This window comes from Stegostoma tigrinum, unplaced genomic scaffold (assembly GCF_030684315.1).
Source record: "Stegostoma tigrinum isolate sSteTig4 unplaced genomic scaffold, sSteTig4.hap1 scaffold_135, whole genome shotgun sequence".
Classification (NCBI taxonomy): domain Eukaryota; kingdom Metazoa; phylum Chordata; class Chondrichthyes; order Orectolobiformes; family Stegostomatidae; genus Stegostoma; species Stegostoma tigrinum.
The window spans coordinates 201,601-225,739 of NW_026728082.1; the positions used below are offsets into that span (position 1 = coordinate 201,601).

A 24,139-nucleotide genomic window follows, 5' to 3' on the forward strand; every position below is an offset into this window, starting at 1 on the left:
GAATGCCCCCAGTCCCTTCATCCAGATCACTAATATATAAGGTGAACAGATGTGGCCCCAACACTGAACCCTGCGGGACACCGCTCGTCACCGGTTGCCATTCTGAAAAAGAGCCTTTTATCCCAACTCTCTGCCTTCTGTCAGACAGCCAGTCCTCAATCCAAGCCAGTAGCTCACCTTGAACACCATGGGCCCTCACCTTGCTCAGCAGCGTCCTGTGAGGCACTGTATCAAAGGCCTTTTGGAAGTCTAGATAGATAACATCTACTGGGATTCCCTGGTTTAACATACTTGTTACCTCTTCAGAGAATTCTAATAGGCACGACGTCCCCTGACTAAATCCATGCTGACTTGTTTTAATCTGACCCTGCACTTCCAGGAATTTAGAAATCTCATCCTTGACAATGGATTCTAGAATTTTACCAAATACTGAGGTTAGGCTAATCGGCCTGTAATTTTCCATCTTTTGCCTTGATCCTTTCTTAAACAAGTGAGTTACAACAGCAATTTTCCAATCATCTGGGACTTTCCCTGACTCGAGTGACTTTTGAAAGATCACGACCAATGCCTCCGCGATTTCCTCAGCCACCTCCCACAGAACTCTAGGATGTAGCCCATCGGGGCTAGGAGATTTATCAATTTTTAGACCCTTTAGGTTTTCTAGCACTTTCTCTTTTGAAATGCCTACCGTACTCAACTCTGCCCCCTGACTCTCCCTAATTAGAACATAGAACATAGAACAGTACAGCACAGAACAGGCCCTTCAGCCCACAATGTTGTGCCGACCATTGATCCTCATGGATGCACCCTCAAATTTCTGTGACCATATGCATGTCCAGCAGTCTCTTAAATGACCCCAATGACCTTGCTTCCACAACTGCTGCTGGCAACGCATTCCATGCTCTCACAACTCTCTGCGTAAAGAACCTGCCTCTGACATCCCCTCTATACTTTCCACCAACCAGCTTAAAACTATGACCCCTCGTGCTAGCCATTTCTGCCCTGGGAAATAGTCTCTGGCTATCGACTCTATCTATGCCTCTCATTATCTTGTATACCTCAATTAGGTCCCCTCTCCTCCTCCTTTTCTCCAATGAAAAGAGACCGAGCTCAGTCAACCTCTCTTCATAAGATAAGCCCTCCAGTCCAGGCAGCATCCTGGTAAACCTCCTCTGAACCCTCTCCAAAGCATCCACATCTTTCCTATAATAGGGCGCCCAGAACTGGACGCAGTATTCCAAGTGCGGTCTAACCAAAGTTTTATAGAGCTGCAACAAGATCTCACGACTCTTAAACTCAATCCCCCTGTTAATGAAAGCCAAAACACCATATGCTTTCTTAACAACCCTGTCCACTTGGGTGGCCATTTTAAGGGATCTATGTATCTGCACACCAAGATCCCTCTGTTCCTCCACGCTGCCAAGAATCCTATCCTTAATCCTGTACTCAGCTTTCAAATTCGACCTTCCAAAATGCATCACCTCGCATTTATCCAGGTTGAACTCCATCTGCCACCTCTCAGCCCATCTCTGCATCCTGTCAATGTCCCGCTGCAGCCTACAACAGCCCTCTACACTGTCAACGACACCTCCGACCTTTGTGTCGTCTGCAAACTTGCTGACCCATCCTTCAATTCCCTCGTCCAAGTCATTAATAAAAATTACAAACAGTAGAGGCCCAAGGACAGAGCCCTGTGGAACCCCACTCACCACTGACTTCCAGGCAGAATATTTTCCTTCTACTACCACTCGCTGTCTTCTGTTGGCCAGCCAATTCTGTATCCAAGCAGCTAAGTTCCCCTGTATCCCATTCCTCCTGACCTTCTGAATGAGCCTTCCATGGGGAACCTTATCAAATGCCTTACTGAAGTCCATATACACCACATCCACAGCTTGACCCTCATCAACCTTACTAGTCACATCCTCAAAAAACTCGATAAGGTTTGTAAGGCATGACCTACCCCTCACAAAGCCGTGTTGACTGTATTTGATCAAGCCATGCTCTTCCAGATGGTCATAAATCTTATCCCTCAGAATCCTTTCTAACACCTTGCAGACGACAGACGTGAGACTTACCGGTCTATAATTGCCGGGGATTTCCCTATTTCCTTTCTTGAAGAGAGGAATTACATTTGCCTCTCTCCAGTCCTCAGGTACGACTCCAGTGGAGAGCGAGGATGCAAAGATCTTCGCAAGTGGCGAAGCAATTGCATTTCTCGCTTCCCAAAGCAGCCGAGGACAAATCTGATCCGGGCCTGGCGACTTGTCAATCTTAATGTTTGACAAAATTTTCAGTACATCAGCTTCCTCTATCTCTATCCATTCCAGCATGCACACCTGCTCTTCAAAGGTTTCATTCACTACACAGGTCGTTTCTTTCGTAAAGACAGAAGCAAAAAACTCATTTAGGGCTTCCCCTACCTCCTCAGGCTCCACACACAAGTTCCCTATGCTATCCCTGATCGGCCCTACTCTTTCTTTGACCATTCTCTTATTCCTCACGTAAGTGTAAAATGCCTTTGTGTTTTCCCGGATTCCTTCTGCCAAGCCTTTCTCGTGCCCCCTCCTGGCTCTCCTCAGACCATTTTTGAGCTCCTTCCTTGCCTGCATGTAATCCTCTCTAGCTGAACTTGACCCTAGCTTCCTCCACCTTATGTAAGCTACCTTCTTCCTTTTCACTAGAAGCTCCACCGCTCTCGTCATCCAAGGTTCCTTTATCTTACCCCGTCTTGCCTGTCTCAGAGGGACATATTTACTCATCACTCCCAACAACTGTTCCTTAAACCATCTCCACATGTCTATAGTTCCCTTACCATGGAACAACTGCTCCCAGTCCATGCTTCCTAACTCGTGTCTAATCGCATCATAGTTTCCTCTTCCCCAATTAAATATCCTCCCATTCTGCCTAATCCTCTCCTTCTCCATAGCTATGTAGAATGAGAGAGTGTTATGGTCACTATCACCAAAATGCTCTCCCACCACAAGATCTGATACCTGCCCCGGCTCGTTTCCGAGCACCAAGTCTAGAATGGCCTCTCCCCTCGTCGGCCTGTCAACGTACTGCGTTAGGAAACCCTCCTGAACACACCTTACAAAAACAGCTCCATTCAAATCTTCTGCTCGGAGGAGGTTCCAATCAATATTAGGAAAGTTAAAGTCACCCATTACAACAACCCTACTGCGTCCACACTTTTCCAAAATCTGTCGACCTATGCTTTCTACAATCTCCCTGCTGCTATTGGGGGGCCTGTAGTAAACCCCTAACGAGGTGACTACTCCCTTGCTGTTCCTAATTTCCACCCATACTGACTCAGTAGGCAGATCTTCCTCGACAATGGAAGCTTCTGTAGCTGTGATACCCTCTCTGATTAGTAGTGCTACACCCCCTCCTCTTTTTCCCCCCTCCCTATTCTTTTTAAATGTTCTAAACCCTGGAATATCCAGCAACCATTCCAGCCCATGAGAAACCCATGTCTCTGTTATGGCCACAACATCATAGCACCAGGTACTGATCCATGCTCTAAGTTCATCACTTTTATTCCTGATACTCCTTGCATTAAAGCAAACACACTTTAACCGATCCCTTGGTTCCTTCCCAGGAAAATCCTTCCCACTAGCTGGTCTACCTCTTGCTACTGCCTCACCTGCATCAACGCTCACCTCTGGTATACAGCTCAGGTTCCCACCCCCCTGCCATACTAGTTTAAACCCTCTCGAACTACTCGAGCAAACCTTCCACCCAGGACATTGGTCCCCTTCCAGTTCAGATGCAACCCGTCCTTCTTGTACAGGTCCCACCTTCCCCAGAAGGCATCCCAAGAAATTGTTGGCATACTACTCATGTCTTCCACTGTGAAGACTGACGCAAAGTACTTATTGAGTTCTTCAGCTATTCCCTGATCTCCCATTACTAGCCTTCCAGCATCAATTTGGAGCGGCCCAATATCTACTTTGGCCTCTCAATTGTTTCTTGTGTATTGAATGAAGCTTTGACTATCATTTCTAATATTACTAGCTAGCCTACCTTCAAAATGATCTTCTCCTTCCTAGTTGGTCTCTTTGTTATCCTCTGTCTGTTTTAGTAGCCTTCCCAATCTTCTGATTTCCCAGTGCTCTTGGCCACTTTATAGGCTGTCTCTTTTTCTTTGATATATTTCCTGACTTCCTTTGTCAGCCATGGCTGTCTAATCCCACCCCAGATAATCTTTGTTTTCTTTGGCATGAACCTCTGTACTCTGTCCTCAATAACACGTATAAACTCCTGCCATTGTTGGTCTACTGTCTTCCCCGCTAGGCTCTGCTTCCAGTCGATCTTCGTCAATTCCCCTCTCATGCCCCTGTAATTACCTTTATTTAACTGGAATACCATTCCATCCGATTTTGCCTTCTCTCTTTCAAACTGCAGACCGAACTCTCCCATATTATGATCACTGCCTCCTAAGTGTTCCCTTACTTTCAGATCTTTTATAAAGTCTGGCTCAGTGCATAGCACCAAGTCCAGAATAGCCTGTTCCCTTCTGGGCTCCATCACAAGCTGTTCCAAAAAGCCATCCTGCAAACATTCCATGAACTCTTTTTCTTTGGATCCACCAGCAACATTATTCACCCAATCCACCTGCATGTTGAAGTCCCCCATGATCACCGTGACCTTGCCTTTCTGACGTGCCCTATTTATTTCTTGGTGCATCTTGCGCCCCTCATCCTGATCACTGTTAGGAGGTGTGTACATAACTCCCATTATAGTTTTTTTTGCCTTTGTGGTTCCTCAATTCCACCCACATAGACTCCACATCTTCTGACCCTATGTCATTTAGTGCCGTAGATCTCATTCCATTCTTAACGAACAAGGGAACCCCACCCGCTCTGCCCACCTCCCTCTCTTTTCGATATGTTGTGAATCCTTGGATGTTTAACTGCCAGTCCTGAGCTCCCTGCAACCATGTCTCTGTGCTGCCTACCACATCATAATCATTCAAGAGGATTTGTGCTGTTAATTCATCTACTTTGTTGCGAATGCTAAGAGCATTTAGATGAAGTGTCTTAATGCGAGCTTTCTTATCAATATGAGAGAGGTTGGACATGCCAAGATGCCTTAAGTTATCCTTCCTTTTTGCTGTATTCCTAGTCTGCCTCGAGCTTAAATCCACCTGTACACATGCTATCCTGTTGCTTATCTTTCCATTTAACTCCATACTCCCTGTCTCTTTCACTTTCCCTTCCCCCCGACTCACGAGTTTAAAGTCTTACTGACCACCCTATTCATCTTTTTTGCTAGAACACTGGTTCCAGATCGGTTCAGGTGGAGACTGTCCCGATGGTACAGATCCCCCCCGGTTCCAAAACTGATGCCAATGCCCCATGAAATCGAATCCCTCTTTCCCACACCAATTCCTTCGCCACATGTTTACTTCCCTAACTTTCTTTTCCCTATGCCAATTGGCACGTGGCTCGGGCAGTAATCCAGAGATTATGACCCTTGAGGACCTGTACTTCAATTTCTTTCCTCGTGTTTCATAATCCCTGAGCAGGACCTCTACCCTAGCTTTGCCTATAATGTTAGTCCCAACGTGGACCACAACAACCGGATCTTCCCCCTCCTGCTCCAATATCCTTTCAACCCGGTCGGAGATGTTGCGCACCCTGGCACCGGGCAGGCAACACACCGTGAGGGACGCCCGATGCAGTTTGCACAGGATACTATCTGTCCCTCTAATTATAGAATCCCCTATAACACCTACCTGTCTTTTTGCTCCCCCCCCTCTTGAATGACCTTGTGCGCCACGGTGCCATGGTCAGCTGGCTCATCCTGTCCACAGTCCTTTTCCTCAACCGTACAGGGAGCAACAATCTCATACCTGTTGCAGGTATCTGTCCAGATATATCTGAAAAGACGCTAATGTGTCTGCGGCTACCAGCTCCGCTGGCACCGCGTTCCAGGCACCCACCACCCTCTGTGTATAGAACTTTCCACGCCTATCTCCCTTAAACTTTCCTCCTCTCACTCTGAACTCATGACCCCTAGTAATTGAGTCCCCCACTCTGGGGAATAAGCTTCTTGCTATCCACCCTGTCTCTCCCCTCATGATTTTGTAGACCTCAATCAGGTACCCCCAATCTCCATCTTTCTCATGAAAATAATCCTAATCTACTCAACCTCTCTTCATAGCTAGCACCCTCCATACCAGGCAACATCCTGGTGAACCTCCGCTGCACCCTGCCCAAAGCGTCCACGTCCTTTTGGTAACGTACACAGTACTCTAAATGTGGCTGAACCAAAGTCTTATACAACAGTACATGACCTGCCAACTCTTGTACTCAATACCCCGTCCGATGAAGGAAAGCATGCCGTATGCCTTCTTGACCACCCTCTTCACCTGGCTTGCCACCTCCAGGGAACAATGGACCTGAACACCCAGGTCTCTCTGTTCATCAATTTTCCCTAGGACTTTACCATTTACTGTATAGTTCGCCCTTGAATTCGATCTTCCAAAATGCATCACCTCACATTTGCCCGGATCGAACTCCAGCTGCCATTTATCTGCCACACTCTGCAGTCTATCTATATTCTGCTGTAATCTCTGACAGTCCCCCTCACTATCTGCTGCTCCACCAATCTTAGTGTCATCTGCAAACTTGCTGATCAGACCACCTACACCTTCCTCCAAATCATTTACGTATATCACAAACAACAGTGGTCCCAGCACAGAACCTTGTGGAACACCACTGGTCACAGGTCTCCAATTTGAGAAACTCCTTACTACCACTACTCTCTGTCTCCTGTTGCCGAGCCCATTTTTTTTTTATCCATCGAGCGAGCACACCCTGGACCCCATGCGACTTCACTTTCTCCATCAGCCTGCCATGGGGAACCTTATCAAACACCTTACTGAAGCCCATGTAAATGACATCTACAGCCTTTCCCTTTCAATCAACTTTGTCACGTCGTCAAAGAATTCTATTAAGTTGGTTAGACATGACCTTCCCTGCACAAAACCATGTTGCCTATCACTGATAAGCTGATTTGCTTCCAAATGGGAACAGATCCTATCCCTCAGTATCTTCTCCAGTAGCTTCCCGACCACTGACGTCAGGCTCACTGGTCAATAATTACCTGGGTTATCCTTGCTAACCTTCTTAAACAAGGCGACAACATGAGCAAGTCTCCAGTCCTCCGGGACCTCACCCGTGTCTAAGGATGCTGCAAAGATATCTGTTAAGGCCCCGGCTATTTCCTGTCTCGCTTCCCTCAATAACCTGGTATAGATCCCCACCTTAATGCCTTTTTGGAGACCCAACACTTCATCCTTCCTTGTGTCAACTTGACCTGGAGTAAGCAAACATCTATCCCTCACATCACCATCTGTCATGTCCCTCCCCTTGATGAATACCGATGCAAAGTATTTGTTAAGAATGTCAAGATAATACAATGTGAGGCTGGATGAACACAGCAGGCCTAGCAGCATCTCAGGAGCTTTTGTGCTCCTGAGATGCTGCTTGGCCTGCTGTGTTCATCCAGCCTCACATTGTATCATCTTGGAATTCTCCAGCATCTGCAGTTCCCATTATCTCTGTTAAGAATGTCACCCATTTTCTCTGACTCAGTGCATAACGTTGCTTCTTTGTCCTTAAGTGGGCCAATCCTTCCTCTAGTTACCCTCTTGCTCTTTATATATGAATAAAAGGCTTTGGGATTTTCCTTAACCATGTTTGCCAGCAATATCTCATGTCTTCTCTTAGCCCTCTTCATCCCTCGTTTCAGATGCGCTCGAAATTCCCCGTGTTCTTCCAAAGATTCATCTCTCTTCAGTCGCCTGGACCTAATCTATGCTTCCTTTTTCCTCTTGGCTAGTCTCACAATTTCATCTGTCACCCATGGTTCCCTCATCTTGCCTTTTCTGTTCCTCATTTTCACAGGAACATGTCCTGCACGCTAATCAAACTCTCTTTCAAAGCCTCCCACATATCAAATGTGGATTTACCTTCAAACAGTTTCTCCCAATCTAAATTCCCCAGATGCTGCCAAATCTTGGTATAGTTGGCCTTCCCCCAGTTTAGAACTCTTCCTTTAGGACCACTGCCATCCTTGTCGATGAGTATTGTAAAACTTAGGGAATTGTGGTCGCTATTTCCAAAGTCACTCCCTGCTGTAATTTCAACCATCTGGCTGGGTTCATTCCCCAGCACCAGGTCCAGTATGGCCCCTTCCCGAGTTGAACTACATACACACTGCTCTTGAAAACCCTCCTGGACACACCTTACAAATCCTGCTCCATCTTGACCCCTAACACTAAGTGAATCCCAGTCAATGTTGGGAAAATTAAAATCTCCCATCACCACCACCCTGTTTCTCCTACACCTTTCCATTATCTGTTTACATATTTGTACCTCTATCTCACGCTCGCTGTTGGGAGGCCTGTAGTACAGCCCCAGCATTGTTACTGCATCCTTCCTATTTCTGAGTTCTACCCATATTGCCTCAATGCTTGAGCCCTCCATGGGGCCCTCCTTCAGTACAGCTGTGATATCGTCTTCGACCAGTATTGCAACTGACATTAAAAAGTAGCAGTAGATCACTGGAAAAGGAGGCTGAAGAATCAGTATGAGGAATGAAGAAATGGAAGAGGAACTGAACAGGTACTTTGTATCAGTCTTCATGGTGGAAAACACCCATCGCATACTAGAACTTTGAGAGTTAGGGGCAGTGGTGAATTTCATAGCCATAACTAAGGAAAAGGTGCTCGGGAAGCAGAAAAGTCTGAAGGTGGACCAATCACCCCTGGACCAGATGGACTGTACTGCAGAGTTCTGAAGGAGATAGCTGAGGAAATTGTTGAGGCATTAGTGGTGATCTTTCAGGAATCACTGGAGATAGGGAGGATCTCAGGGATTTGGAAAATGGCTAAAGCAACACCCCTGTTTATGAAAAGAGAGAGGCAGAAGAAGGGAAATTATAGGCCAGTTATCCTGACCTCAATCATTGGTAAGATTTTAGAGTCCATTATTAAGGATGAGATTGCAGAGACCTTGGAAGTACATGACAAAATCGGGCTGAATCAGCACAGCTTCATCGAGGGGAAGTTATACTTGACAAATCTGTTCGAATTCTTTGAGTAGAAAGTGAGCAAGTTAGACAAAAGGAAGCCAGTGAATGTGATTTGTTTGGATTTCCAGAACGCTGTTGAGAAGGTACCAAATAAGATGAGAGCCCATAGTGTTTTAGCAAGGTACTGCCATAGATAGAGCATTGGCTGACTGTCAGAAGGCAGAGAGTGTAGATAAAGGGGTCTTTTACAGGATGGCAGCTGGTGACTAGTGGAGTCCTGCAGGGATCAGTGTTGGGACCACAACAGTTCACGTAATACCTTAATGATATGTACGAAGCAACTGAGACATTGTTGCTGAGTTTACAGTCGACACAGTGACAGATGGAGGGACAGAAAGCAGTGAGGAAGTTGAAGAAGGACTTGCATAGGCTCGGAGACTGGGCAAAGAAGTGGCAGACAGAGACTGTGTGGGACACTGTGAGGTTATGTGCTTTGGTAGGAAAAATGGAGGCGTAGATTATTTTCTAAATGAGAACGGGCATTTGAGGTCTGAAGCACAACTGTCCCTCGTTGCCCTTGAGAAGGTAGCAGTTAGTTTTCTTCTTGAACTGCTGAAAGTACATTTGCTGTTGGTAGATACAGTGTCATAAGGGAGGGAATTTTGGATTTTGACCCAGCATGTTATCAGCTGAGCCTGAACATTGTCCAGTTCACTCTGCACAAAATAACCCTTTTTACCCCTGGAATTAACATCATGAACGTTCTGAGAACTGCTGTTGTAAGCATATCCTCGCTTAATAGACCAAAACTGTACACTGTGCTCCTTGAGTGGCGTCACCAATGTCTTGTGTGGAAAGATTTTCACTCCTTCCCTCCTTGAAATAAAGATTTGCGCCTCACGTGCCTTCTAAAATACATGCTGTGCATAGAAGCTAAATTTTTGTGCTTCATGTACGCCTTTTGGAAATCCAAATTAACGACATCTGCTAATTTCGCTTCAACGACCCGGTTTGTTGAAGAATTAGAATTCCTTGAAGCAGAAACTCAAATGGATTCACCATATTTTTAAATTTATCCTTTTCACTTAACTTATCAAATCTGCCTGAATATGATCTAAATGGTTTGCTGCTGCCTTCTCAATAATAAATTCTAGCAATTTCCCAATGACAAACTTTAGACGAAGTAAATTCGTACTTCGCTGCATTCTGCTGGGATCTTTCCACAATCTAGAAAAGATTACAGCCAATACATCCATTTGGGCAGCACGGTGACTCAGTGGTTAGCTCTTCAGCCTCACAGCGCCGGGGCCCGGGTTCGACTCCAGCCTTGGGTAACTGTCTGTGCGGAGTTTGCACATTCTCCCTGTGTCTGCATGGGTTTGCTCCATGTGCTCCAATTTCCTCCCGCAGTCCAAAGATGTGCAGGCTAGGTGGATCGGCCATGCTGAATTGCCCATCGTGTTCAGTGGTGTTTGGGTTATAGGGGTGGGGTGGGATGCTGCAAGGGGCGATGTGGACTTGTTGGGCTGACGGACCTGTTTCCACACTGTAGGGAACCTAATTTAATCTCATCTCTGCAGTCAACTCTTATAATCCTCCATGTTATCATCTAATTTAGTCTGAAGGGATGCCTGAGAACTAACGAAGTGAGGGAACAGGTTTTAGGTCTGTATTAATTGAGGATGAATTGAGTGTGAGTTGGTTGTATAAATATGGGAGCTAGTAATTAGGGGTTGAAGTTTATGGAGCATTATTAAAAGAAATAAAGCTCTGATGGTATGATGTGGGGTTGGACTCTTTGCATACCTGGGATCCAAGTCTTTAGGTCCAGGGAACCTGTTAACTTCGTCTTCTCAGTTTTCCTCAATGTTTCCTTGAGGATTTCCTTCTCCCTTTCGCTCCCTACTTTTCGCCCATTGATATTTTTTGTATGTTTTCTACTGTGAAATCAGATGGAAAATATTGGTTCAAAGCTTGTGCCATTCCCCTCATTTCCCATCATGAATTCCCCAGTCTCACCCTCTCATGAGCCATTATTCACTGTCTTCACTCTTTTCCTTTTGATACACTTGTGGAAGCCTTTACTGTATTTATATTAATGTCTCCCTCATTATTACTTTGGTCATCTTTTGTTCACATCTGAAATATTTCCAGTTCCACAATTTTCCAATCTTTCTTTCAATTTATACTATCTTTAACTTTCTTAGATAGCAACAGATGGCACCATGGTGCATTCTAGCTGTACATCCTTTCATTCTAAATTGACAATATTTTTGTTCAGAGTTATGAAATATCCCCTGAAACATCTGCCATTGTTTCTCTATGGTCTTACCTTTTAAACTATTTTCCCAGTTCAACTCTGCCTTTATACTCCTGAATTATCTTCAATGAAAGTTTAAGATATTAAACAGTTTCAGACCGAATTCTCAACCTCGTCCTTGATGTAAAATTCTACCACATCCTGATCATTCTTACCCAGAGAATCCTAGACTATTGATGAGTTGTATCTCAAAACATACTATCAGGTCTAAAATATCTTAATCCCTGCTTGGTTCCAGTGGTACAGTTTTAAGACTCCAAATGCATTCTGTGAATATATCCTGAGGGGTAGATAACGCTCTTAACATCAAGGTGCCATTCAACCAAATATGACATCAAGGAGCCGTCGCAAAGCTGCAGTCAGTAAGAATCAGGTGAAAAACCCTCTGCTGGCTGGAACCTTACCATAAAGCAAGTGGTTGTGGTTGTTGGAAGTCAGTTGCCCCAACTCCAAAGCATCACTGCGGGGGTTACGTAAATTTGTGCCCTGAGCTCAACCATCTTCAACTATTTGATCAAATGCCATCCCTCCGTCAGAAGGTCGTACGTGGGGATGTTCTCAGTTGATTGTGCAATGTTCAGCACCACTCATAGCTCCTCAGATGCTGAAGTAGTCCATGTCCACGGAACATAACTAGTTTTGAGCTGAAGAGAAGCAAGTGGTAGTTGTGCTGTGCAAGTTACAGGCAATGAACGTCACCATTAAGGAGAATCTAACCATTGCCCCATGACTTCCACTCCTTTACTGCCAATATTCTGAGGCTTATCAGGTTTCCAGAAACTGAATTGGACCAAACTTATAATTATTGTGACGACAAGAGCAGGTCAGAGGTTAAGAATTCTGCAGTGAATAATGAGCCCCCTGTCTACACAAAGCCTGTCCACCATCTATCAAGCCCAAGTCAGGAATGTAATCTCCACTGGTCAGGACTGGTGCAGCTCCGTCAACACTCAGGAAGCTTGAACCATATGGGACAAAGCAGCCTGTTGGATTGGTACCCCACCCACCACCTTCAACATCTGTTCTATCATCACTAATGCATAATTAGTGCCCCATGCAAGTTTCCCTCCAAGCCACACACACTATCCTGACTCGGAACTATATCGCTGTTCATTAATAGTAATTGAGTTAAGATTCTGGAGCTTCTTTCTGAACAGCACTACTCTAAGGACTGCAGTTATTCAAGAAGGCAGCTCACCACCACCTTCTCCAGGGTAATTGGGCTTAGCCAGCAACATCCACATCCCGTGAATAAAAAAGAATCTTCCAGACTACCTGTGCCAATTGAATTCACAGTTTATTGTAACATCTTTCTGACAAGATCCCATTACTTCTTGGTCTATAGCCTCTCTGCTATCCTGGACTGTATCTTCTGTCAGGGGATCTATGAATCTGAAACTGTCACAGCCGTGACTTCTTTCCTTTGCTGCTCCTTATCTCTACCCAAACTGATTCTATATTTTGCCTGGGAGCCAGTTAGCTCAGTTGGCTGGTTTGTAATTCAGAATGATACCAACAGCATGGGATACTACACTGTCTGAAGTTACAATGAAGGAGTCTCCTTCTCAACCTGTCTCCTCATCGGAGGTGTGGTAACCTTCAATTTAAACCACCTCCAGATATCTCTCTTGACTGTGAGAGCAGCCCTGTGGTCCCGCCTGGGACTATAGTGACTTTGAATCTCCAAACCAAGATAATTTCTCACCAATGTATTGATCTCATCTTTGACACAGTGCAGAAAACCAAAAAAATTAAACCCAATGAGATGAATTTTGGATCACTGGATTACATGGCAAAATTGGACAAAAAAATGCACTATTGTTAAAATAATTAGCAGTTCAACCAGAAAGGCCACTAATGTGAACCCTGGATCTGTGTATCATTTGAAATGACTTAATTGTACAGTTCTAGTATTTGGCCACAAGATGGAGAATTCTTCTCAGGTGATGTTGTAGCCAGAAGATAGAAAGATGACAGAAATGTTTGGAGAGATATGGGCCAAGCACAGGCAGGTGGAACTAGTTCAGTTTGGGATTGTGATCAGCATAGACTGGTTGGACCAAAGGATCTGTTTTCATGCTGTCTGACTCTATGAAACTGAAGCTTAATAGTCTGAAACTCACATTCAGACATATCTAACTTTATCATAATCTTACAGAAAGATAGCCGACTTTATCCCTCAGAGTTGCAGACTCTTCAATTTTACATCTTCAAAGACATTTAGCAGGGAGAGCATGGATTATCGAGTGAGTTGAGTCGATTGGTTCATTGTTAATTCTGAACTAAATTTGATTTATTTTACAGTTTTGTGACTAGTTGTGGATGCTACAGGTCATCAGCCTGACGACAGCTCTCTGGTTCCTGGGAAAGTGAACAGCTTGTGGGTGTGAATGATACCGTGGAAGCCTTCAGGCCTCAGAAATGGAAGGTAGAGTCTCTCTTTGTCTCTGCAGTAAATAATACTTGAAACTAAAAGAAAACCAGTTGTTTCGCTCAACACTTGTTGTAAGCTGTTGCTTTTAACCAATAAGCCAAAGACTTTGTAATTTGTGAACTGGTCGCTCTGTGCCTCCTATGAAGCAGTGAAGGAAACACAAAGAAAGATCAGAGAACTGAAGGATTCGGGAAACAAAATTTTTATTTATTCATTCACAGGGTGGGGGCGTTGCTGGTTAAGCCAGTATTTATTGCCCTTCCCTATTTGCCCAGAGGCCAGTTAAGAGTCAACCATGTTGCTGTGGGTCTGAAGTCACGTGTAGGCCAGACCAGGTAAGGAAAGCAGTTTCCTTCCCTAAATGACATTTGTGAACCAGACGGCTTTTTCCGACAATCAACGATGGATTCGTGGTCATTGTTTAGACTCTTAATTCCAGATTTTTAAATTACATTCAAATTCCCCCGTCTGTCACGGCAGGATATGAATCCAGGTGCCCAGAATATTACTCGGGTCTTTGGCTACACAGTCCAAGGCCCTCCTTGGCCCCATTCCTCCTTATATTGGTCAATCCCTCCAAATCTAAAACTCTCTGTGATTCTTTCATTCCTTCAAATCTGGCTTCTTCCACATCCTTAATTTCATAGAATATAACATCGAACATTACAGCACAGTAGAGGCCCTTCGGCCCTTGATGTTGTGCCGACCAGCCAGACCAATCTGAAGCCCATCTAACCTACACTATTCCATATGCTTGTCCAATGACGTCTTAAATGTACTTAACTTTGCTTTGTCTTCACTGTTCCAGCAGTTTTAGCTTCAGGTTCCTACTGCCTTACCATTGTAATTCCCTCACAAACCTCTCTCTGAATCTCCACGATCTGTTTCTGCTCACTTAAAGTGCTCACCTTTTGGTCACTTGTCCTAATATATCACGATGTAGCTCAATGTAAAAAATTACCCAATGACTTCTCGTGAAGCAACTTGGGACTCTAAAAACACTACATATTAACAAGTTATTCTTGAGTGATAATGGGAACTGCAGATGCTGGAGAATCCAAGATAATAAAATGTGAGGCTGGATGAACACAGCAGGCCCAGCAGCATCTCAGGAGGGTCTAGGCCCGAAACATCAGCTTTTGTGCTCCTGAGATGCTGCTGGGCCTGCTGTGTTCATCCAGCCTCACATTTTATTAACAAGTTATTCTTGTTGTATTTAACAGCATTTACATCCAGTATGGACTGGCTTTATTGAAGTTCTTGTCTCCCGTCCCATATTAAAATAGAATGTTCATGTGTTAAAACACTTCCAGATGGAAACCATTGTGTTAATTATATGCAGCATCAATCTGAGAAAAAATTGACTTATTTTGATCAGGTAACATTCTGTGAAATATGTGCCCATTGTAAAGGAGTGTGTTATGATCCCGTGACCCTGTCACACATGCAACACAAATTTAATTGGCTCCATGATTCTTGTGTGTTTCACCTTATTGCTTGATGACCTAGCCATTCATTTTAATCAATGCATCAATGTGGCTTCTAGTAGTCAGAACCTTTTGTATTTAAGTTAATTTGAGCTTGCCTCTACTTTTACTTTTATCATGGTTTTAGCCTGAGACAAAAAGATGAAAAAATGACAATTCTTGCATTTATTTGGCATATTTCATTATTTTGGGATGTGTTACAACCTAAGAGACACTTCTGAAGTGTAGGTGCGGTTGTGATGGAGGAAATGTAGGTTGACAGGGCTGCACACAGCAAGATCCCAGTAATAGCAAGGATACCAGGAAAAACTTGACAACAGCAGCCATGGGATCCTTTATGCCAAGCATCATCATACAGAAGTGCTGAGAAAATGGGGAGGCGGCAATGCGAAGACAGTCTTACTGTCTGAGGAGTTCCGAGGACAAGGGCAATGTACTGAGGTCGTTGGTTCAAACCCTGCCATGGCAGTAACTGAAATGGAATTAGTGGCAACCACGTTGAATGTTGTGAAAACTCATTTGGTTCACTCGTACCCTTTAATTGCTATTCTTAGCTGGTCACTTGCCCCCTGCTTGTGACTTGATACCCACAGCGATGGGTGCCTGCTCTCTGGGATGGCTTAGCAAGGCACCCAGTTACATCAAAATTTGACAAAACCTAAAGAAAAGAATAGACCACTGTATGGTCAAAACAACGAACCCTGGACTGTTTCTGGGTCTCCCTATCTGGATCAAAACCATTCTGCCTATACTTGCAGAGGGCCGAGCAGGACTTGATTTGTTCTTTCAACACGTCAGAGCAAAGCATTAATGTCTATGATTGGTACTGAGGTAAAATGGGGCTGGTTTTCTGGCAGTTCCTTGAAAATAGAACGGCACAAAATTTCAGTCCCTTGTCCAACTCAAGATAGCTACTGTACTTAACCCCTTAGAAGTGTAAGTTTTGTAATTGATACCACAGAATCCCTGCAGTACTGATAGAGGCTATTCAGCCCATCAGGTCAGCACCAACTCTTTGCAGAGTATCGCACCTGCCTTATCCCTGTAACCCAGCATTTACGAAGCCTGCTCATCTCTGGACACGACAGACAATTTGGCCCCCACACCTCAGGAAGGACATACTAGCCCTGGAGCGTGTCCAGCGGAGATTCACACGGATCATCCCTGGAATGGTAGGTTTAACATATGGTGAACGGCTAAGGATCCTGGGATTGTGCTCATTAGAGTTTAGAAGGTTGAGGGGAGATCTGATAGAAACTTACAAGATAATGTGTGGTTTAGAAGGGGTGGACGCTAGGAAGTTGTTTCCGTTAGGTGGGGAGACTAGGACCGGTGGGCACAGCCTTAAAACTAGAGGGGGTAAATTTAAAACTGAAATGAGACGACATTTCTTCAGCCAGAGAGTGGTGGGCTTGTGGAATTCATTGCCACGGAGTGCAGTGGAGGCCGGGACGTTGGATGCCTTCAAGGCAGAGATCAACAAATTCTTGATCTCAGAAGGAATCAAGGGCTACAGGGAAAGTGCAGGGAAGTGGAGTTGAAATGCCCATCAGCCATGATTTAAATGGCGGAGTGGACTTGATGGGTCGAATGGCCTTACTTCCACTCCTATGTCTTATGGTCTTACGGTCTTAATTTACCATGGCCAATCCACCCGACCTGCACATCTTTGGACTGTGGGAGGAAGCTGGGGCACCTAGAGGAAGCCCACGCAGACAAAGGGCAGAATGTGCAAACTCCACACAGACATTTGCCAGAGGTTAGAATTGAACTGGGTCCCTGGTGCTGTGAGGCAGCAGTGCGAACCACTGAGCCACTGTGCCATATGAATAGTGATGTCAAACAGATAGCCGCATTTGTCTAAAATTGGAGTCTGTGGCTGGTGGACACACTGGGAACTGAGTTAGGATCCAATGAGCCAGTGCTCCTTAAACATCTTGCCACTGTGACCCATTTTGAGGCCTAAAACATCTTGCATCCCCTCTGTGAGGCATGTATGGGTGCGGGGTCATTGGGGGAAGTTGTGAGTTGTTGGGTGGCCTGTGAGAACAGGAAACTGTTAGAATAGGCACACAGTTGATAGAACATGGTCAGAACTTTGTGAATATCATTCCTACCTCAGAACCTGTAGCCTCAACATTTCAGATCATTTTGGGAAAGATCACATGGAGTGCTGCGCTAAAGCTGCAGCACTGAGTTTCTGCCACTAGTTGTCCTCAGTGAGCAACGGGAAGTCAGAAATCTTTTACAATGATGGAAGCCAATGAACATGTTCCAATGTCTTCCATAGAGCCAGCCAGTTTCGAAGGAAAAAAAAAATGCCTAGCCCTCAGAAATCTTTCAAAGTAACTCTTAGAGTAGATCATCTTACAGTACAATGACAATTCGTAGACAAAGCTGGTGGCTACCCATGCACAGAAAGATCCCACAAATAGGGAATGGAGTGATTTAACATTTACATAGATTTTTACAGCATAGAAACTAACTATTCAGCTGATGTGGTCCATTTTGGTGCATTTGGTTGATGCTTATTTCAGATGGGGAGGATAGGATGCTAGTTGAAAAAGAACAGTGGTGAAAACCACCAAATATATGCAATTAGATTATTCATTGGTCCACATAAAGTAAACCATTGCTGCTGTAATTCTGATTCGGAATTACTTGGCACGGCATTGGCAGTCTCAGAATCTCTAAAACAATAGTTCACGTGATGGATAATGTCATACATTTTCAGTATGGAACCAATTCCCTACTATCAACCCATATTCTACCTGACCTAGGAGTGCTTGATATTGGTACAAGATGCAAGGTCTGGAAAGCCTTTCCTTTTCTCAGCTGAGACATCCTGGCATATAGAAAACATGATAATTTCTGGGAAATGTTGCCAAGTACGCTGTCAATTTGAAACTTCCCTCCTGAAGAAATACTTCTTAAGCAACACTTATGCAAGTTTGCTATTAGTTTTAATTGTTCTATTCAGAAATAAGCTTCATGCTGGCAGAAAGGCTATTTCATTTTAAAGGGTGACTTCTCTTGCAGCCATATTTGCTGACAACAACATCATTGTCCTTGACTTCAGATCAACCACAACTTCACTTTTGTTGGAATTTCCTAGAATCATAGAATCCCTACAAGAAACTGCCGAGTGAATCTGCACCGACTTTCCAAAGAGCATCCCACCCAATTCATCCTATCCCTAATACCCTGCATTTCCCATGGCTAGCCCACACACCCCTGGACACTATGGGCAATGTAGAATAGCCAGTCCACCTAACCTGCACATCTTGTGGAAGGAAATTGGAGCACCTGGAGGAAATCCACACAGACATTTCATTTCAAATAAAGCAGCATTATATTTTTAAATAAACAAAAATGTACCTACTGCAGGGTTTGGGATGACACTCTAATACGTGACAACTCCCACGAACTAAAGTTGCCTGAAAAAAAATCGTCTGTCCATGTTTGCCATTGTTCCTTTAAGAGGTGAGTCCACTCTTCTCTGGCAGGCGATTAAAATTCTGTCTCTTTTTATAATGAAGGAGCTTTTTATCACTCTCTTTCTCCCCAGCACTCGATTGGAAAAGAGCTCTCTACAGCTAATTGACTTGAGGAGTTGTTGATAAGAATGGTCATATTTGCGACTGCAGTCACTTAATCTAATTACAAATTGAAGCTTCTCCTTTCATGACAAATAAGATGTGCAGCTCTCCCTCTTTCTCCCCCCGTCCCCCCACCTTTCTAAACACCACTCTTTTCTTCCGGCTTTTAAATGCCAAGAATAATTATAGTTTTGCAGACGTAGCGGGGAGGACAGATTTGGGAAGAAACATAGAATTATGTGTACCCAACCTTGGAGCCTGATGTTTTTCGACTCGGCTCACTCGTGACCTTAAACAGATGTATGAATAAATGCTCTCTGATGAAACGTCAGCTTTTGTGCTCCTGAGATGCTGCTTGGCCTGCTGTGTTCATCCAGCCTCACATTTTATTATCTTGGATTCTCCAGCATCTGCAGTTCCCATTATCACTATGAATAAATGCTGATCTCCCACCTCAGTAGTTCTTTTAAAGAGTGTTGCAGAATTGGTGTTTTGTAGTAATGGGGATAATTTTAACAGCCAGGTTTGACTGATGGTCTGCAAACAAATTCTTGCACTTGAAAGGACACCATCTGTTGGAAATTAAATACTTTGCCGTGGTGCCTATAAGCTCTACCAGCCTGTTAAAGACTTTGTGGGATACTGGAGTGCAACACTGCTTTTGTATAATGGCTGTGCCTACACTGCACTGCTAGATGCATATTGACTAAAAAACCTCAAATCATGGCTAACTTGCTGCCTTTCCTTGTCTGACATATGAACTGGTGTAGGCCAATCAGCTTTTCTGTTTGTTATTACAGAGATTCCAGCGCAGACAGGCAGTGTACCTTTAAAACAGTTACTTGACATCATGTGTAACACTCTTGCATAAAGATACCCACCTCACCTTCAGTCAAGCTCTCAGACAATTAGGTCAGTCTGGCATGTTCAGTCAGCTACATGCATGTAATTTGTAGTAACATCAATAAGCACTGAAACCAGACTATGAGTACGAGATGCTATAGCAGTGTAAATAGTTAGTGTTGTCAATGAACTTCAAGACATCTGTCTCAAGGAGTACCCAGTCTTTGTGGTATATGTTATGTGAGCTAACATATAGGACAGCACTCAGACCATATCATATCTAGAAGACACATCATTCTAAAGCTGGTGCTATTATGCAGTTAGATTAAGGTTGATTGGCCTTAAATCCCAAGGCAGCAGATGGTGAAATTTTAATTCAATAAATCCTGGAGATAAAAAAGAGACTAATGGCAGCAATCAAATTATTGCTAATTGTCATGAAAATTCAGCTGGTTTGCCAGTGTCCTTTAGGATACGACATCTGCTGTCTTTACCTGGACTGGCTTACATGTGACTCCAGACCCATTGCAATATGGTTCACTCTTGACTGCCCCCTGAAATGGCTCGGCAAGCCAGTCAAACTACTACAAAGCCCGTACAAAGGGACTGAAGTAGATTGACTGGTCAGCGTCAAACCAATGGTAAACCTAACCCCCCCTGACGCTGCAAAGCCTTCCTTATTAACATCTGCACCAAAATAGGGAGAGCTGTTCCACAAACGAGGCAATCAACAACCTGTCATTCTCATGCTCACTGAGTCATAGCGGACAGACAATAACCCAGACACCACCATTACCACCCTGGGTGTGCCCGGTCCAACAGGACAGACCTGACAGAGATGGTAGCACAGAAACTACAGCCAAGAAGCAATTACCCTGCGAGTCCCTGGTTTTGATTCTAGCCCATATGAAGTCTGATGGCGTCAAATCAAACATGAGCAAGGAACATCCCACTGATTACTACCTACAACCACTCCTCACCCTTTCTCCACAGCTGCTCCATGTTGAACATCACTTGGAGGTGGCATCGAGGGTGTTAAAGGCACACAGGGCTCTCTGGGTGAGGGACTTCACTACTATCTCTGCTCTGGACTGTTTCATTAAGTACCCTACTGATCGAATTGGTCAAGTCTGAAAGGACGAGCCTGCTTGACTGGATCTGCGGCAGGTGCTGAAAGAACCAACAAGAGGGAAAAATCGATTTGATCTTGTTCTCACCAAGAGGTGTCTGTCCCTGATTGTATTGGTGAGAGAGACCACTGCACAGTCTTTGCGGAGACAAAGTCTTGTTTTGGCTTTGAGTGTACCCTCCATTTTGTCATGTGGCACTAACACCATGGTAGATGGGACAGGCTTCAAACACATCTAGCAGCTCAAGACTGGGCATTCCAAAAGGGCATCAGCTTAAGACTGGGCATTCAGAAGGGGCATCAACAGCAGCGGAATTTTACTCTTACATAATCACATCCAGACATATCCCCCACTCTACCCTTACCATCAAACTAGGGCAACAACCCTTCTTCCGTGAAAAGGGCAGGAGGACATGCTAGAAGCAATGCCAGACATACCTAAAAATGAGGTGTCAACCTGGTGAAGCCATGACATGGGACTACTTGCATGCCATTCAGTGATAGACAGAGCTAAGGTCAGCCCAGAAACAAATCAGCTCTAAGCCCTGCTTTCCCAGCACATCCAAACAGCTAACAGCAAACTGGGGCCACTGTCTTGATTAGTATAACCCCGACAATACTTGAGCAGTGTGACTCCAGCCCAGCTAAAACAACCCACTTGATTGGTACCCCATCCACCAACTTCAACAGTCATGCCCTCCAACCACAGGATGGACAGTGACAGCTACCATGTGGAAAAAGCAGTGAAATACTCTCTATAGCTCCTTTGACAGTACCTTCCAAATCTGCGACCTCTCCCAGCTCGAAGGATTGGGCCAGTAGATACATAGGATCACCACCACCTGCAGGTTCCCCTCCGAGTCACACATGATCCTGACTCAGAAATATTTATCATTATTCCTTCACTGTCAACTGGGGCAAAATCCTGGAAATTCCTTTCATGTGGTGTTTCTACATTTCAGAACATGCAATGATTCAAAAAATGCTTCTCACTACCTTCGCTGGTAGTCAAAGGTGATTATCGATGAACAATCAATGTTAATGTAGCCAGAGATTCCCAGGTCCCGTGAATGAATTTAAAAAAAAATAGATTTCCTAACTTGATTCTGTATTCCTTACTACCCTTACCTCAATAAATAAACTCAGATTTGAGATTTTCAGTTGATCCTCACATTTAACAGCTTTTTGAGGGGGTTTGAGTTGGTGGGGGTGAGGTCCCAATTTCAGGATTCAACTCTGCAGTGGGTGAAGAAATGCTTTCTGACATCAGCCTGAACAGCCTAGCTCTAAGTTTAACATTATATTCCCTTATTTCAGACTGTATGACCAGAAAAAAATAGTTTCTCTTCATATACCTCATCAAATCATTTTAAGCAGATCAATTTGTAAACTCCCTAATCTTCTAAATTTGGGAATTAAGCCAAGTTTTTGCAGCCTGCCCCACACTTTAACTCTTGTAGCCCCAATGTCATTGTGCAGACAAAAACATCCCAAATACCCTCTGATAATCTGGAATTGTTAAGCAAAGCTGAGAGAAAAATATTGACCTACACTGTATTCATACTTGGGCACTGCTACTGAATTTCTTGAAATAATACCATGAAATATTCAATCCAATGTTGAGGTTGAAATTGACTGATTCCTGGGATGACAGGATTGTTGTATGAAGAGAGTCAAGATCAATTTGAACTGTATTCAGTGCTGTTCAGCAGATTGGGGGTGGGTGGGGGGGGCGGGGAAGGGGTGCATCCGAAACACCTGTAAAATTCTAACTGGGATAGGCAGAGTAAACCCAAGAAAGGATATTTCTGAGGAGTGGGGAGTTCAGAACCAGGAATGATAATGTAAAGATATGGGTAGGCCATTTAGGACTTAGATGAGGAGAGATTCCTTCACGCAGAGAGTGGTGAGCCTGTGGAATTCACTGCCAAAGAAATCAGCTGGGGCCAATACATTGAATATTTTCAAGAAGGAGACAAGCATAGTTCCTGCAGTGAAAGGGATGAAACAGTATAGTTAAAAGAGGGAACAGGGTACTTGAGTTGGATGACCAGCACGATCATAATGGCAGAGCTGGCTCAAAGGGCTGAATGGCCTACTCCTATTCCTATTTTTTTGTGTTTCTATCCAGAAAGGGTATGATAGAACAAAAACAAAGATGCTGGAAAAGCTCAGCAGGTCTGGCAGCATCTGCAAAGGGAAAAACAGAGTTAATGTTTCGGGTCCAGTGACCATTCCTCAGAACTCTTCAGGTTTTTTTTAATATGGGAGTATGATAGAATTGGTTTTTGCCAGCTCAGTCTCATCATGGCCTTCTCAATGTTTCATCGTATAGGATATATTTCCTGACTCCTGTGTAGAATTATGTTGAATTTACAGCACAGAAACAGGCCATTCTGCTCAACTGGGGTAAGCTGCTATTTATACTTCGTATGAGTCCTCATACCTTCCTCATCTTCACTTTATCAGCACGTCCTTCTGCTCCTTTTTTATTCATGTACTTGTCTAACTTCCATTGTAAGCCCACCATTGTTAGTCACCATCATCAGCTATCCCTGCATTTGAGGATGATGTCTACTCAGGATTGCAAATTTCTGCTGTGGGTCTTCACGTGGCTGAACTGTAATCAACATGGCTTAGAGTAGGATTTCCAACCTTCTTGGATTTCTCTGGAATTCCTTGAGGATTGAAGATTGTGAGAGAAAAATCCAGGGACATTGAAAATGGTGTTTCTTTAAATACTTCAATTTCTTAATTAAACAAATTTTGGAAATAGAGGAAAACAGTCCAGTACTTGGACATCTTGTGTGATTATAGTCCAAGAATATGTTCAGTGGCAATTCCGGTTGACAGTCATGCGGTAAAAGATCTTTATCTTGGTAAAAGAAATTTCAATGTTTTGCAATGTGTTTTTGTAAAAAAATAACTCATGGGATGTTGGTGACAAAGTCGACATTTGCTGATCATTGTTTATTGAACTTGCGAAAGGGGCTGCCTTGCTGAATTGCTGGCAGTTTGCGCAGTGAAAGTGCTCTCAGTGATGCTGATAGATGGGGTGGTTTCCGAACTCATTGCAAAACATGCATTTACAATGCAATTTCTACACATGGAGCTCTGAAACCAGCTGGAACTCACTGATGTCAGGCCCAGCGAGCTCAGGACCCTCAATGTCAGTTTCATCCTATTGTAGCTCAAGGAGCGTGTAACCTTGAAATCAGAGCTAGGCTGTTCCAGATGTACTTCTTGAACAAAGGTTGCTGAAAGCATTGGAAAGCTCTTCCCCTC

General features: G+C 44.1%; 1 protein-coding gene across 1 annotated transcript in view; it reads left to right on the plus strand.

Moving 5' to 3' along the window:
• LOC132207724 (utrophin-like) overlaps positions 1-24,139 on the plus strand; it is a 119,303-nt gene that overhangs the window by 75,515 nt on the left and 19,649 nt on the right. The window contains exon 5 of the mRNA XM_059643618.1: positions 13,667-13,790. Coding sequence (XP_059499601.1) covers positions 13,667-13,678 — 12 coding nt within the window. The 3' untranslated portion in view covers positions 13,679-13,790. The remainder of the gene's footprint in view (positions 1-13,666; positions 13,791-24,139) is intronic.